We start from the raw sequence: 12393 nt of genomic DNA on the forward strand, positions 1-12393 counted from the left end.
TGACATTCAAAATGCGCTTGATGTGTCTGTTTTTCAAACTTACTTTCCATTTCAGGGGTCGAGGTAAATGGTGGATAGTGGGTTTTAAACATGATTTCAAAGATTTTTTTCATGCATTTCATAGTCCACTCAGTTTATAGAGACTTTGCAACCCTTTCAAACCCAAATGCTCTGCAAGAAGGGATAGGGAAGGGGGTATTCAAAAAAGTTTGAACAGGAATACAAAAATGTTCACACTAGCGTTATTGCCAAAAATGCCAATTTTGTTCAGATTGCTTACATTTTTGGTGGATTATCCATGGTAATGCCGCACAAAGTGGCCTGTTTACAAAAATGATAAACAAAGCCAATCTTCAAAACAGATGTCTACCAGCCACAAATAAAGAATTCCAAGATAAGAGCAACATTCCCCCAGATCCATTAGGTGGACATATCTAAAATGGTGTACACAAAAATGGTGTCAAAATGGTGTACACAAAAATGGTGTCAGATGATGAAATATGTGATGCAGTAACTGCACAGCCAAACCACTGTTTTCCTATATAATAAGCTGTGTGTGTAGAATTATGGGTTTCACTTTAAAAGATGGAAAAAAATGTTTGAACCAGTATTCTTATTTTAATGTTTTTCCTTCAGCATGAACCAGTATTCTTATTTTAATGTTTTTCCTTCAGCATATCTAAATACTGAATGGCAAAAGGGAGCAAATTCTGAAGATGCATTTTTAAAAAAATTCTCAATATCTTGCCTTTAACCACTAAAAATGTTTTATTGAACTGATATTTCATGGAATTGTTAGATAGACTGCTGCTGTGACAAATTCTACACGTAACATTATTCAAGAGGAGAATTTATTTTTCCACACTTGTACGCCATGCAGGTGAAATATGAATGTCTTTGCAGTTTAGTTTATTTCAAATACTTCCAGTACATGTGATCAAGATAATTCATTAAAAAATAATCAGAGTAGATCATTGAACATAGATTTGCTGATTTAAGATTAATCCCAGCATCAAGACTGCCCATTATTAAAACATTGCTGCATAAAATGGCATTTACAAATTTGTATAACATTTCTTTGTGACAATATATTCAAACTATTTCCTTGCTCGGATAATTCACACAATAAATGAGAGAGGTTCACAATTTATTAACTGAATTGTGCACTTGTCAATCCTTTAATGTTTCGTCTTTCTAAGCATTATTATCTCAGACTTGAAACCAACTGCATTTGATAATGATGCAGAGAAAAATAATGTTTCGTTTAACTCTTCATCTCTCACCCCCAAAGACTGTCTTTATGGATCTGCACTTCCTCTTCAACATAACAGAGGGGAAAATGGTTCTTCAAATTATATATTTGACCTGGTCCTGAAGGCTCAAATCTATATTCTATTCCAAATGACCTCATCCTTATTGATGCTACCACAGACATGTTTATTTTGGATCAGTTTTTCCAAATTTTAAAACTATTAAAATTAAGTACAATTGATAAAAGTATACAAGATTATCTACACAATCCACTTACTCCCTGAAAAAGCACTTGTGTAAATGATGTTAAAATGATCTTGATGACACTATTGTAGGGTGCACAGGACTAACTAGAGCAGCATATTAATATATGTTTAGTTTCACACATTGAAACATCACATTATACTTTAGTGCACACAATAGGGTCACCATTTTCTATTACACATGCAGCCAAGTCATTGCGCTTCTTCCTTGAATAAAATCCTATAAAAACTGGACAAATAGGCATGCGTTGTAAACACTGAACTTTCTTCACCAAGTTCATTCCTATTGGAAAGTCGTAGGTTTTCATATCTATGGATGTGTCACAATTTGCAAGTGCCCCTTCTTTCCACTGTACAAGTCCACGTTCCTCCTTTGTACCTAATCAAGAAATACATGTTTCACAAAACATTGTAAATTAATATATAATGCAAATGTATTGTGATTTTACTACTCAAAAAAACCAAGATAGTTCATAACAGATAGAACGTGATGAATGGCGGAGCAGGCTCGAAGGGCCAAAAGTCCTCCTCCTGCTCCTATCTTCTATGTATCTATATAGTGAAAGCAAAGAACAAAGAACAATACAGCACAGAACAGGGCTGTCAGCCCTCCAAGCCTGTACCGATCATGATACCACCCTTGGCCAAAACCCTCAGCACTTCCTAGTGCCGTATCCCTCTATACCCATCCTATCCATGTATTTGTCAAGATGCCTTTTGAACGCCGTTAATGTATCTGCTTCCACAACCTCCCCTGGCAGCACGTTCCAGGCACGCACCACCCTCCGTCTAAAAAAAAACCTGCCTCACACATATTCTTTAAATCTTGCCCCATGAACATTAAACCTATGCCACCTAGTGACTGACTTCCTCTACCCTGGGAAAGTGTGTCTGCCCATCCACTATATCCATGTCTCTCAATCTTGTAGACCTCTTATCAACCTCCACCGTTCTAATGAAAACAGTCAGAGCCTATTCAGCCTCTCCGCATAGCTAACACACTCCAGACCAGGCAACATCCTGGTAAACCTGCTCTGCACCCTCTCCAAAGTCTTCTCATCCTCTGGTAGTGTGGCGGCCAGAATTGTGCGCAATATTCCAAGTGCAGCCTTACCAAGATCCGAAACAAATGTAACATGACTCGTCAGTTTTTATAGTTATGTCCCTTCCAATGAAGGCAAGCATTCCATATGCTTTCTTGATTACCTTGTCCACTTGGGTTGTCACTTTCAAAGATCTGTGGAAGTGTACGCCCAGATCTCTGACTATCTATATTCTAAGTTTCACCATTTACTGTATATTTCCCCTCTTTTGTTAGACCTACCAAAATGTATTACCTCACATTTGTCCGGATGAAACACCATTTGCCATTTCTCTGCCCAAGTCTCCAACCTATCTATGTCCTGCTGTATCCTCTGACAATCCTTAACACTATCTGCACCTCCACTTACCTTGGGTGTCATCCACAAACTTACCAATCAGATCAGCTACATTTTCCTCCAAATTGTTTATGTATGCCACAAACAACCGAGGCCCCAGCAACGATCCCTGTGAAACTTCTAGGAGCATTGGTTTCCATGACTAGCAGAAAGTGGAAAATGATATTCTGCAAGGATTCATGCTGTTGTTCATCATATACATAAACGACTTGGATATAGAAATCCAGATATAGCTAATTAGGTGAGGATTGTACCATAATACAAGGGGCGCGATTCTCCACTCCCACGTCGGTTGGGAGAATTGCCTGGGCCGCCAACATTTCCGGGGACGCCGGTCCGACACCCTCCCGCGATTCTCCCAAGCGGCGGGAACGGCCCGGTCGAGTTTCGCGGGCCGCAGGCCGCAGAATCACCGGAGACACCGAAAATGGCGATTCGCCGGCAGCCCCGCTATTCTGAGGCCCGGATGGGCCGAGCGGCCAGGCCAGAACGGCGGGTTCCCCCTGGCGCGTCCACACCTGGTCGCTGAAGTCGTGGGCGGTGCGTGAATGCTGCGGGGGCGGCCTGGGGGGGGGGATCCTGCACCGGGCTTCACCTGGAATGTGGGGTGGCCCGCGATCGGTGCCCACCGATCGTGGGGCCACCCTCTCTGAAGGAGGACCTCCTTCCTTCCGCGGCCCCGCAAGATCCGTCCCCCATGCGGGGCGGACTTAGAGAGGACGGCAACCACGCATACGCGGATGACGTCCGTTATGCGGAGCCGGCTGCGCCATCTATGCGGCGCCGCTTTTACGCGGGCGACAAGGCCTGGCGCGTGTAGATGACGCAGCCCCGATACTGGCCCATTGTCAGGGCCTGAATCGGTCGGGACCGGGGCCGTTCCGCGCCGTCGTGAACCTCGACGGCGTTCACGACGGCGCGGCCACTTCGGCGTGGGAGTGGAGAATCCCGCCCAAGAGGCTTGCAGGATGAGCAAATTTACCATTAAGGGCACGATCCCCCCAAAGAACGACCAAGTGTCATTTTGGGCGAGTTTGGCCGGGTGTGCCCTGCTGGCTTTTCTGTCGACATCCAGACCTGTATTTACCCACACGTCATTATTTGGAACCTTTTGGAGTTTCTCCCAGCCTAGCCCACACTTTAGAAAAGTCTCAGCAGCGTGAGAAAAGTCTCAGCAGTGTGGAGTTGAACTCACCGGTGAGCGCAGCTCCTCAGGGATTGGGGTGTCATTTTGAAAGGGTGCCCTGATCTCCAAGTAAGCTTCAGTGCACCCCCGCACCCACAAACAATGCCACCCTCCGCATACATGTGCATTACCCCCCACCTCCCAAGTGTGCACACCCCACTATGGAGTCACTGAGGACCCCCCTTTCAGGATCCCCTGCACTCACCAAACTTTATTAAGCCCCTTCATACTCCCTCCTTTCATGAGCATGGTGCCCACAGGCCCCAACCCTTGGCAGTGCCAACCTGATGCCTAGGCATCCTGACACTGCCAGTCCAGCATCTATGAAGTGTGCCCTGAGGTGATATGCCTGTGCACAGTTCTGCATATAGTTAGTAATGCAACCTCCAACCAGCTGGTGGCGATAGAGATCCATCACATGACTCAACACACCCAGCAATTGGCATGATGACATACAAGTATTCAGTCGCACTAAAGAGTAGCTCCAGGAGAATTCCCCGAATTCATTTAGTAGCAATCGTCTGTATAGTAATTCTTTAGTTAGGGCAGCATGATAGCACAGTGGTTAGCACAATTGCTTCACAGCTCCAGGGTCCCAAGTTCGATTCCCAGCTTGGGTCACTGTCCGTGCGGAGTTTACACGTCCTCCGGTGTGTGCGTGGGTTTCCTCCAGGTGCTCCAGTTTCCTCACACAGTCCAATGATGTGCAGGTTAGGTGGATCGGCCATGCTAAAATTGCTCAGTGTCCAAAAAGGTTAGATGGGGATACTGGATTACAGGGATAGGGTGGAGGCTTGGTAAGATGCTCTTTCCAAGAGCCGGTGCAGACTCGACGGGCCGAATGGCCTCCTTCTGCACTGTAAATCCTATGGTTCTCTTTTTCACGGGTTTATTAATAAATCATCTTTATGTTCTGTGTACATCATTACAACGACTACATCACAGAACCCAACACCCCCAGCACCACAGAGTGCGGGTGGAGGCAGGCATTAGTGCAAAGGTTGAAATAGTATTTCGGTGATGAACAGGACAAGGTGAACTGAAAAGGCTACAGAGAAAGGAAAAAGTAATGGGATTAGAGTAAATATGCCAAATTGAAGAGCCGACACAGGCTTCGCTGTGTCAAGTGGCTTCTAGCATTTTAAGTAATCTAATCCGACAGTGATAGAATATATATTATTCCAGCACACTCCTTCCAGAGAATACCTTATAATGAACATTACAGAACTCTCAAGTCAGCTGCCTAGATGTGCTGGCCAAGTTATCTTGCTTTTTCATCCCCTCCCTCCAACAAAAAAGTCAAAAATAAGCATTAATTTAACCGACAACCTGCACATTCTCCCAGTGCCTATTTGGGTTTCACCTCCACAACCCAAAGATGTGCAGGTTATGTGGATTGGCCACACCAAATTGGAAAAAAATAATTGGGTACTCTAAATTTAAAAAATCCGGCGGATTGGAAATTAGCAAACGTGACACCACAGTTTAAAAAAGAGGTAGCAGAAAGCGGGTAATTACAGGCCAGTGAGCTTAACTTCGGTAGTAGGGAAGATGCTGGAATCTATCATCAAGGAAGAAATAGCGAGGCATCTGGATGGAAATTGTCCCATTGGGCAGACGCAGCATGGGTTCATAAAGGGCAGGTCGTGCCTAACTAATTTAGTGGAATTTTGTGAGGACATTAACAGTGCGGTAGATAACGGGGAGCCAATGGATGTGGTATATCTGGATTTCCAGAAAGCCTTTGACAAGGTGCCACACAAAAGGTTGCTGCATAAGATAAACATACATGGCATTAAGGGGAAAGTAGTAGCATGGATAGAGGATTGGTTAATTAATAGAAAGCAAAGAGTGGGGATTAATGGGTGTTTCTCTGGTAGGCAATCAGTAGCTGGTGGTGTCCCTCAGGGATCAGTGTTGGGCCCACAACTGTTCACAATTTACATAGATGATTTGGAGTTGGGGACCAAGGGCAATGTGTCCAAGTTTGCAGACGACACGAAGATAAGTGGTAAAACAAAAAGTGCAGAGGATACTGGAAGTCTGCAGAGGGATTTGGATAGGCTAAGTGAATGGGCTAGGGTCGGGCAGATGGAATACAATGTTGACAAATGTGAGGTTATCCATTTTGGTAGGAATAACAGCAAAAGGGATTATTATTTAAATGATAAAATATTAAAACATGCTGCTGTGCAGAGAGACCTGGGTGTGCTAATGCATGACTCGCAAAACGTTGGTTTATAGGTGCAACAGGTGATTAAGAAAGCAAATGGAATTTTGTCCTTCATTGCTAGAGGGATGGAGTTTAAGACTAGGGAGGTTATACTGCAATTGTATAAGGTATTAGTGAGGCCACACCTGGAGTATTGTGTTCAGTTTTGGTAGTTTCAGCACTGGAGGGTGTGCAGAGGAGATTCACTAGGTTAATCCCAGAGCTGAAGGGGTTGGATTACGAGGAGATGTTGCGTAGACTGGGACTGTACTCGTTGGAATTTAGAAGGATGAGGGGGGATCTTATAGAAACATAAGATTATGAAGGGAATAGATGGGATAGATGCGGGCAGGTTGTTTCCACTGGCGGGTGAAAGCAGAACTAGGGGGCATAGCCTCAAAATAAGGGGAAGTAGATTTAGGACCGAGGTTAAGAGGAACTTCTTCACCCAAAGGGTTGTGAATCTATGGAATTCCTTGCCCAGTGAAGCAGCTCCTTCATTAAATGTTTTTAAGATAAAGATAGATAGTTTTTTGAAGAGTAAAGGGATTAAGGGTTATGGTGTTCGGGCCGGAAAGTAGAGCTGAGTCCACAAAAGATCAGCCATGATCTCATTGAATGGTGGAGCAGGTTTGAGGGGCCAGATTGCCTACTCCTGCTCCTAGTTCTTATGTTCTTATGTTCTAAATTTAACTTGCAACCTACATTATTCATCTTTTACCAGCGAACCATCTTTTGATGGTTGCAGGTCAGGAAATCATTTATTTCCATCTGTACTTCACACAAGTCTAGTTCCTTATTATTCAATTATATTCCCATGTTCTTATGTTCTAAATTTAACTTGCAACCTACATTATTCATCCTTTACCAGCGAACCATCTTTTGATGGTTGCAGGTCAGGAAATCATTTATTTCCATCTGTACTTCACACAAGTCTAGTTCCTTATTATTCAATTATATTCCCAAATAATTTTAGCAGGATAAAAATTACATTAGCTTTTGGACAAATGTCTGTTCCACGTTTCATTTCTGAAGGAATATCTTGCAAAAAAAAAAAAAAAATCTAATATTCTCAGATTTGAATAAAGTAGTTATCGAATAGCATTGTCCCTGCAGTTGATTGTTCTTTAAAATACATCCAATGTTGGAAATTGAATGGGAAAATACTTTTAGATGAGGGTGGTTGATGAGAGGGTGGTTGAGGAGACAATTGAGCTCCACATGAATGCTCATGTACACAAGTCAAACTAAATCCTACGTAAAGCAGGACTCAAAAATCCAATACTGCAGGAAGATGTACTTTGCTCTGCCTCTTAGCCCACCTCCCACTCCATACCCATCATCCACCCCATATCCATCACAACTCCAAGTCCTGAACCATCCTGAAGGTTTCAATCACCACTCAACTCAAACAGAACAGCTTTGTTTCATACAGCTACATTTGAAATGTTAAATTTGATTCAATTAAATGTGAAAATAAATATACCTGGAATAGTATTATCCAAGATGAAAGCAAGGCAACCTCCAACAAACATTTCTGTTGTCAACAACACAGTCAGAATTTGATTAATTTCTGGAATACCTGCAAGAGAAGGAAGTTCATGTTGTTCCGATCTTAAAATCATATAAGTAAGGATTTGTGTCGCACCACTACCACCTTCAACGTTCACTTGCTCCACTATCAACACAATGGCAGCAGTGTGTACCATCTACAACAGGCACTGCAGGGACTCACCTTGGCCCTGTGACAGGACCTCCAAAATTCATTCACCAAGGACAGGACAAGGATACCAGACGCATGGGAACAAACCATTTGAAAGTTCCCCTCCAAGCCACACACCATCCTGACCTGGAACAACATTGCCCTAGAAATAGTGCCGGATCAGGCAAAGATTTTTGAACTCCCTTCCTAACATCATTGTGGGTATACCGACAATAAGTGGACTTCAGGAAAGCGGCTCACCACATGGAGGACAATTAAGGATGGGCAATAAATGCTGGCCTGGGCAACAAGATCTTTAATTTATTCTTTCACAGAGTCTGGGCAATGTCTTAAAATTAAGCAATGAAGAAAGAGAAAAAAAAAAAGAGACGTTTTCACTTAATAGAACTGGTTGAATGCTGTAGATGAGGTCCCAGAGACCATGGCAGGATTTTTGGAGGCTGGTGGTACAGAATCCAATTAGTGTTGGTTGCCTATTTGTGGTGTAGTGTATGTTTGGGACGCACATTTGATCCTGACAACAGGATCACAGTCCTAAAGTTTAACTAACTTGAGGCTCAAAACTAGGAAAAATATATTTTTGTTATTCTGGATATAGTGTAGCCTTGTCTTTTATTTTTGTAATGCAGAGCCATTACACAATTACACTTATAATACACTTATAAATGCTTTATCTTCACATGGGTTATCAGGTTGTGGATTAGAGGACAGAGTGTGCTGCAGGATGACGCCAATGGTATGGGTTCAATCCCCATGCCAGCTGTAGTATTTTATGGGACCATTCCTCCTCGCCTTGCTCCATGCCTAATGTGGAGTGGTGCCTCGAGCTGTAAAACCATTTGTTCTCTCTAATAGACAGAGATGCCTATGATCCTTCAGGGACTATGGGCTGTGAAAGTATTACTGAGTACAAACCCATAAAGCGAGTTCTCAAGTGTATACAACTTGCTCTATGGTCATTAAGGAATCATATGCCTTTACTTATTAGGGCAGCACTCTGGATCTTGCCCCTTACAATTACATATAACACACAATCATCAGTTCCAGTAGGTTGCTTACCTGTATTAATAACAGTAGGGTTTGCATCCAAATAATTTGGCAGCGTTAAACCAAAAAACATAGAGAACCCCAAGACAAAGAGATTGCGGGAAGAATTCATGTCTACAAACTGAAGATTGGAAAGCCCAACAGCAGTGATCATTCCTGAAAAATAAAAGACAGCAGCTTAAATTAACAAAATGATACTGCCAACAATTTTTTTTTAAACCCATCTAAAACACAGCACAATTATTGCTAAAACGCAGCACCAATTTTTGCTCTTAATTTTTTAATTAATTAAGTGTTAATTAATTTCCACCAAATTGGTTTTGTAAAGGAATTTATAGAATAATGGACAGTGTGGTGGTCATTAACAGTGTGATTCTATTACAAAAGATGTTACAGAAATAAAGGCTTAAAAAAAAAAAACTTTGGCTGCATTTACCATAAATCCAACGATGTATGATGTTTTCTTTGAAATTTAATGAGTGGGTCCATGGGGATTATGATATGTTCATTGCAACATCATCACACTAATCAGAAACCTTAAAATGCTTCTTCCACCAAAGACACAGCAGATAAGGAGTTTCATTCTCCCCAGATAAGGAGTTTCATTCTCTCCAGACGTTTAAAAGCAGTACAACGGTTACTTTATATTTTAATTATTTATTTATGTAACACAACACACCCACATAATATCATGATATTGATAAAGAAGCATACCTCCCTATCTGGCTGATGAGGTTTATACAGTGTGCACTTTTCACTGCCTGCATTGCTGCAGAGAGTGTGACATTTCATTCGGAAATACCATTTAATATCAAAGCATTATAAAATTGGGAGTCTGTCTGCCTTTGCACAACTCAAAGCATGATATCGGAAACTCTAGATTGCAACATCATACTTTGTGAAAATGGCCACAACCTTTCTTACGGCTGCAATTTAGCAGGTGACTATGGACAGTGCTTGATTTGGTGGTAAATATCTAGTTAAACATGAACTAGATAAGGGTAAGCATCTCACTGTTTAAGGATCAACCAGTGTTTGAGGAATTTGAATTTGAATCTTTGGATTGTTGACCTCAAAAGAGTGAACAAAGGCTTTTTTGAGCTCAATTTGGGATAGAGATAAGATTGAATGAATATTGGCAACTATATTGCATTGTGTGATCTGAATCCCAGAAGTGTTAATTAGATCTGGGTGAGTGAGAGAGAAATATCTGAAGGACCAGAAAGCATCCGAAACAGTTGAAATATCATAGTTGAAAGTTTTTAATGCAGCCTAAGTGTTGTATTTGTGCCAGCTTCCATGCCCACTTCCTAGCCCATCTGAGAACCAACCTCCCAGACATTATCCTACAGAGGCCAACGAGAATACTCATTTCTGAAAGACCTTCACTCCAACTAAAAGTATTAACTCAACCAAGATGACATCATGGCTGAATTATAAATTCAATTTTTCTCATTGCAGCTGTATTTAACCTTTGCGTGTGTGATCATGTGAGAGACGAGTGATTAAAACATTGCATTTGAACATCCAGTCCAAGTGTCTGGTAATAAATAACCTTCTCCCAAGTTTTAAAAATCACTAAAAGTTCCTGCTAGGATTTAATTTCAAATTGAGAAAAATCATGGTCGGGAAATACACACATCTTACACACAGACATCCCAATTACAGACTGGAAGTGTCCACAAATCCTAGCCATAATAATACTGTTCATATAGAACAGTCCATATGAAACAGACGAAGTTTCAAGTGTGATACTTCAACTTACCAAACAAAGTGCAAAACATGCCTCCAAGAATGGGATCTGGGAGTGAAGCAAACAGCGCTGTAAATTTCCCGACTGTCCCCAAGACCAACATAATAACAGCTCCATACTGCACTACGCGCCTACTACCAACCTTGAGAAACAGAATAATATTATTTAGAAAAGTTAAACCAACAGTGCGATTCCTTGTTTCATTGAGCTTAATTACAAGAATGGAAGTAGTTCTGTGAAAAACCATTGAAGGCACTGAAACCTCAATTTGATGCACCAACCGTTCTGATGAGAAATCTTTTTAGTTTTGTCTTAATGGAAATATTAATAATTGATATATTGCAAATAATTTGCTTATTGGAACAAAATGTTGAATTGAAAACAGTGGTTGTGCTTTTATTTATTTATTTAAAAAGAAAAAAAATTGAGTACCCAATTCATTTTTTCCAAATAAGGGGCAATTTAGCATGGCCAATCCGCCTAGGCTGCACATCCTTGGGTTGTGGGGGGTGAAACCCACGCAAACACGGGGAGAATATGCAAACTCCACATAGACAGAGCCGGGATCGAACCTGGGACCTCAGCGCCGTGAGGCAGCAGGGCTAACCCACTGCGCCACCGTGCTGCCCTGTGGTTGTGCTTTTAAAGGGTCAAAATTTCAACTGTGCCTCAGTAAGTTTGTTTGAAAAGCTCTAGTGAATCCAATAATATTGAGCAGCTTCACAAAATGTTGTTAATGGCAGTGCGCCTAATGTTAAGAAAAATATTTATACGAGATGGCAAAACCACGTTCAGCTGCGGATTAATGAAATGCTTACATTTTGATGGTAATCGGAGAACTTTGATCAAGTGGGGGAAAAAATAAACGTCAGATAGGTTTACCTGTTTGTTTTGTTGCTATCTTTACTTGCTATAAATATGGCAGTCAATAAGGTTGCCCTTCTTTTATATAGATATTTATATGATATGCTTTCAGAGTCGCCAGGTATCAAATGATACCGCCACAAGGTTCAACCGAGTATAGATCAAAGAGCCAAACAACCAGTTAGTTAGTTCAAGATCAATGGTACTTTATTTACACACAAGGCTAACTTACACATGCAACATAAACACTACGAGCTAAACTTCACCTAACAACTATGACAACCTGTACTTAACTTCAGGCACCCTGTTTAGGTCAGAGGAACAGAGGCCTTTGTTCAAATATGGATTGGCTGGATCTGGAGAAGTAACAGCGGTTCGGCTAGGATCATCCGTCTGGTAGCGAGCGTTGAACTTGAACTTGCTTTTGGTGGTGCTGCGATTGAGGATGGACGTTGCCGGAGCGCCAGGTCCAAAAGAGGTCGAACACATGGTAGTGTCTCTCTTTATCCTTGGGGAGTTTTGCACTCTTTTGGGCGGTCCCAAGGTTTGGACTCAATTAATTAGGGCAGTTCTCGATCACTGCCTTCGATCTGAGCCAATAAAGGGGCGGGTGCCTTGATGGCTGGCATGTCCTAAGCGGTCATTGACCCTGCTG

General features: G+C 41.9%; 1 protein-coding gene across 1 annotated transcript in view; it reads right to left on the reverse strand.

Annotated features, from left to right (window-relative positions):
• Nucleotides 1–834: 834 nt before the first annotated feature.
• Nucleotides 835–12393, reverse strand: part of LOC140406566 (solute carrier family 23 member 1-like) — a 46943-nt gene continuing 35384 nt past the window's right edge. The window contains exons 8-11 of the mRNA XM_072494565.1: nucleotides 10887–11016; nucleotides 9134–9277; nucleotides 7838–7933; nucleotides 835–1893 (exon numbers count right to left, since the gene is read on the reverse strand). Of these exons, the coding sequence (XP_072350666.1) occupies nucleotides 1652–1893; nucleotides 7838–7933; nucleotides 9134–9277; nucleotides 10887–11016 (612 nt within the window). The 3' untranslated portion in view covers nucleotides 835–1651. The remainder of the gene's footprint in view (nucleotides 1894–7837; nucleotides 7934–9133; nucleotides 9278–10886; nucleotides 11017–12393) is intronic.

The sequence above is a fragment of the Scyliorhinus torazame genome, unplaced genomic scaffold (assembly GCF_047496885.1).
Source record: "Scyliorhinus torazame isolate Kashiwa2021f unplaced genomic scaffold, sScyTor2.1 scaffold_629, whole genome shotgun sequence".
Classification (NCBI taxonomy): Eukaryota; Metazoa; Chordata; class Chondrichthyes; order Carcharhiniformes; family Scyliorhinidae; genus Scyliorhinus; species Scyliorhinus torazame.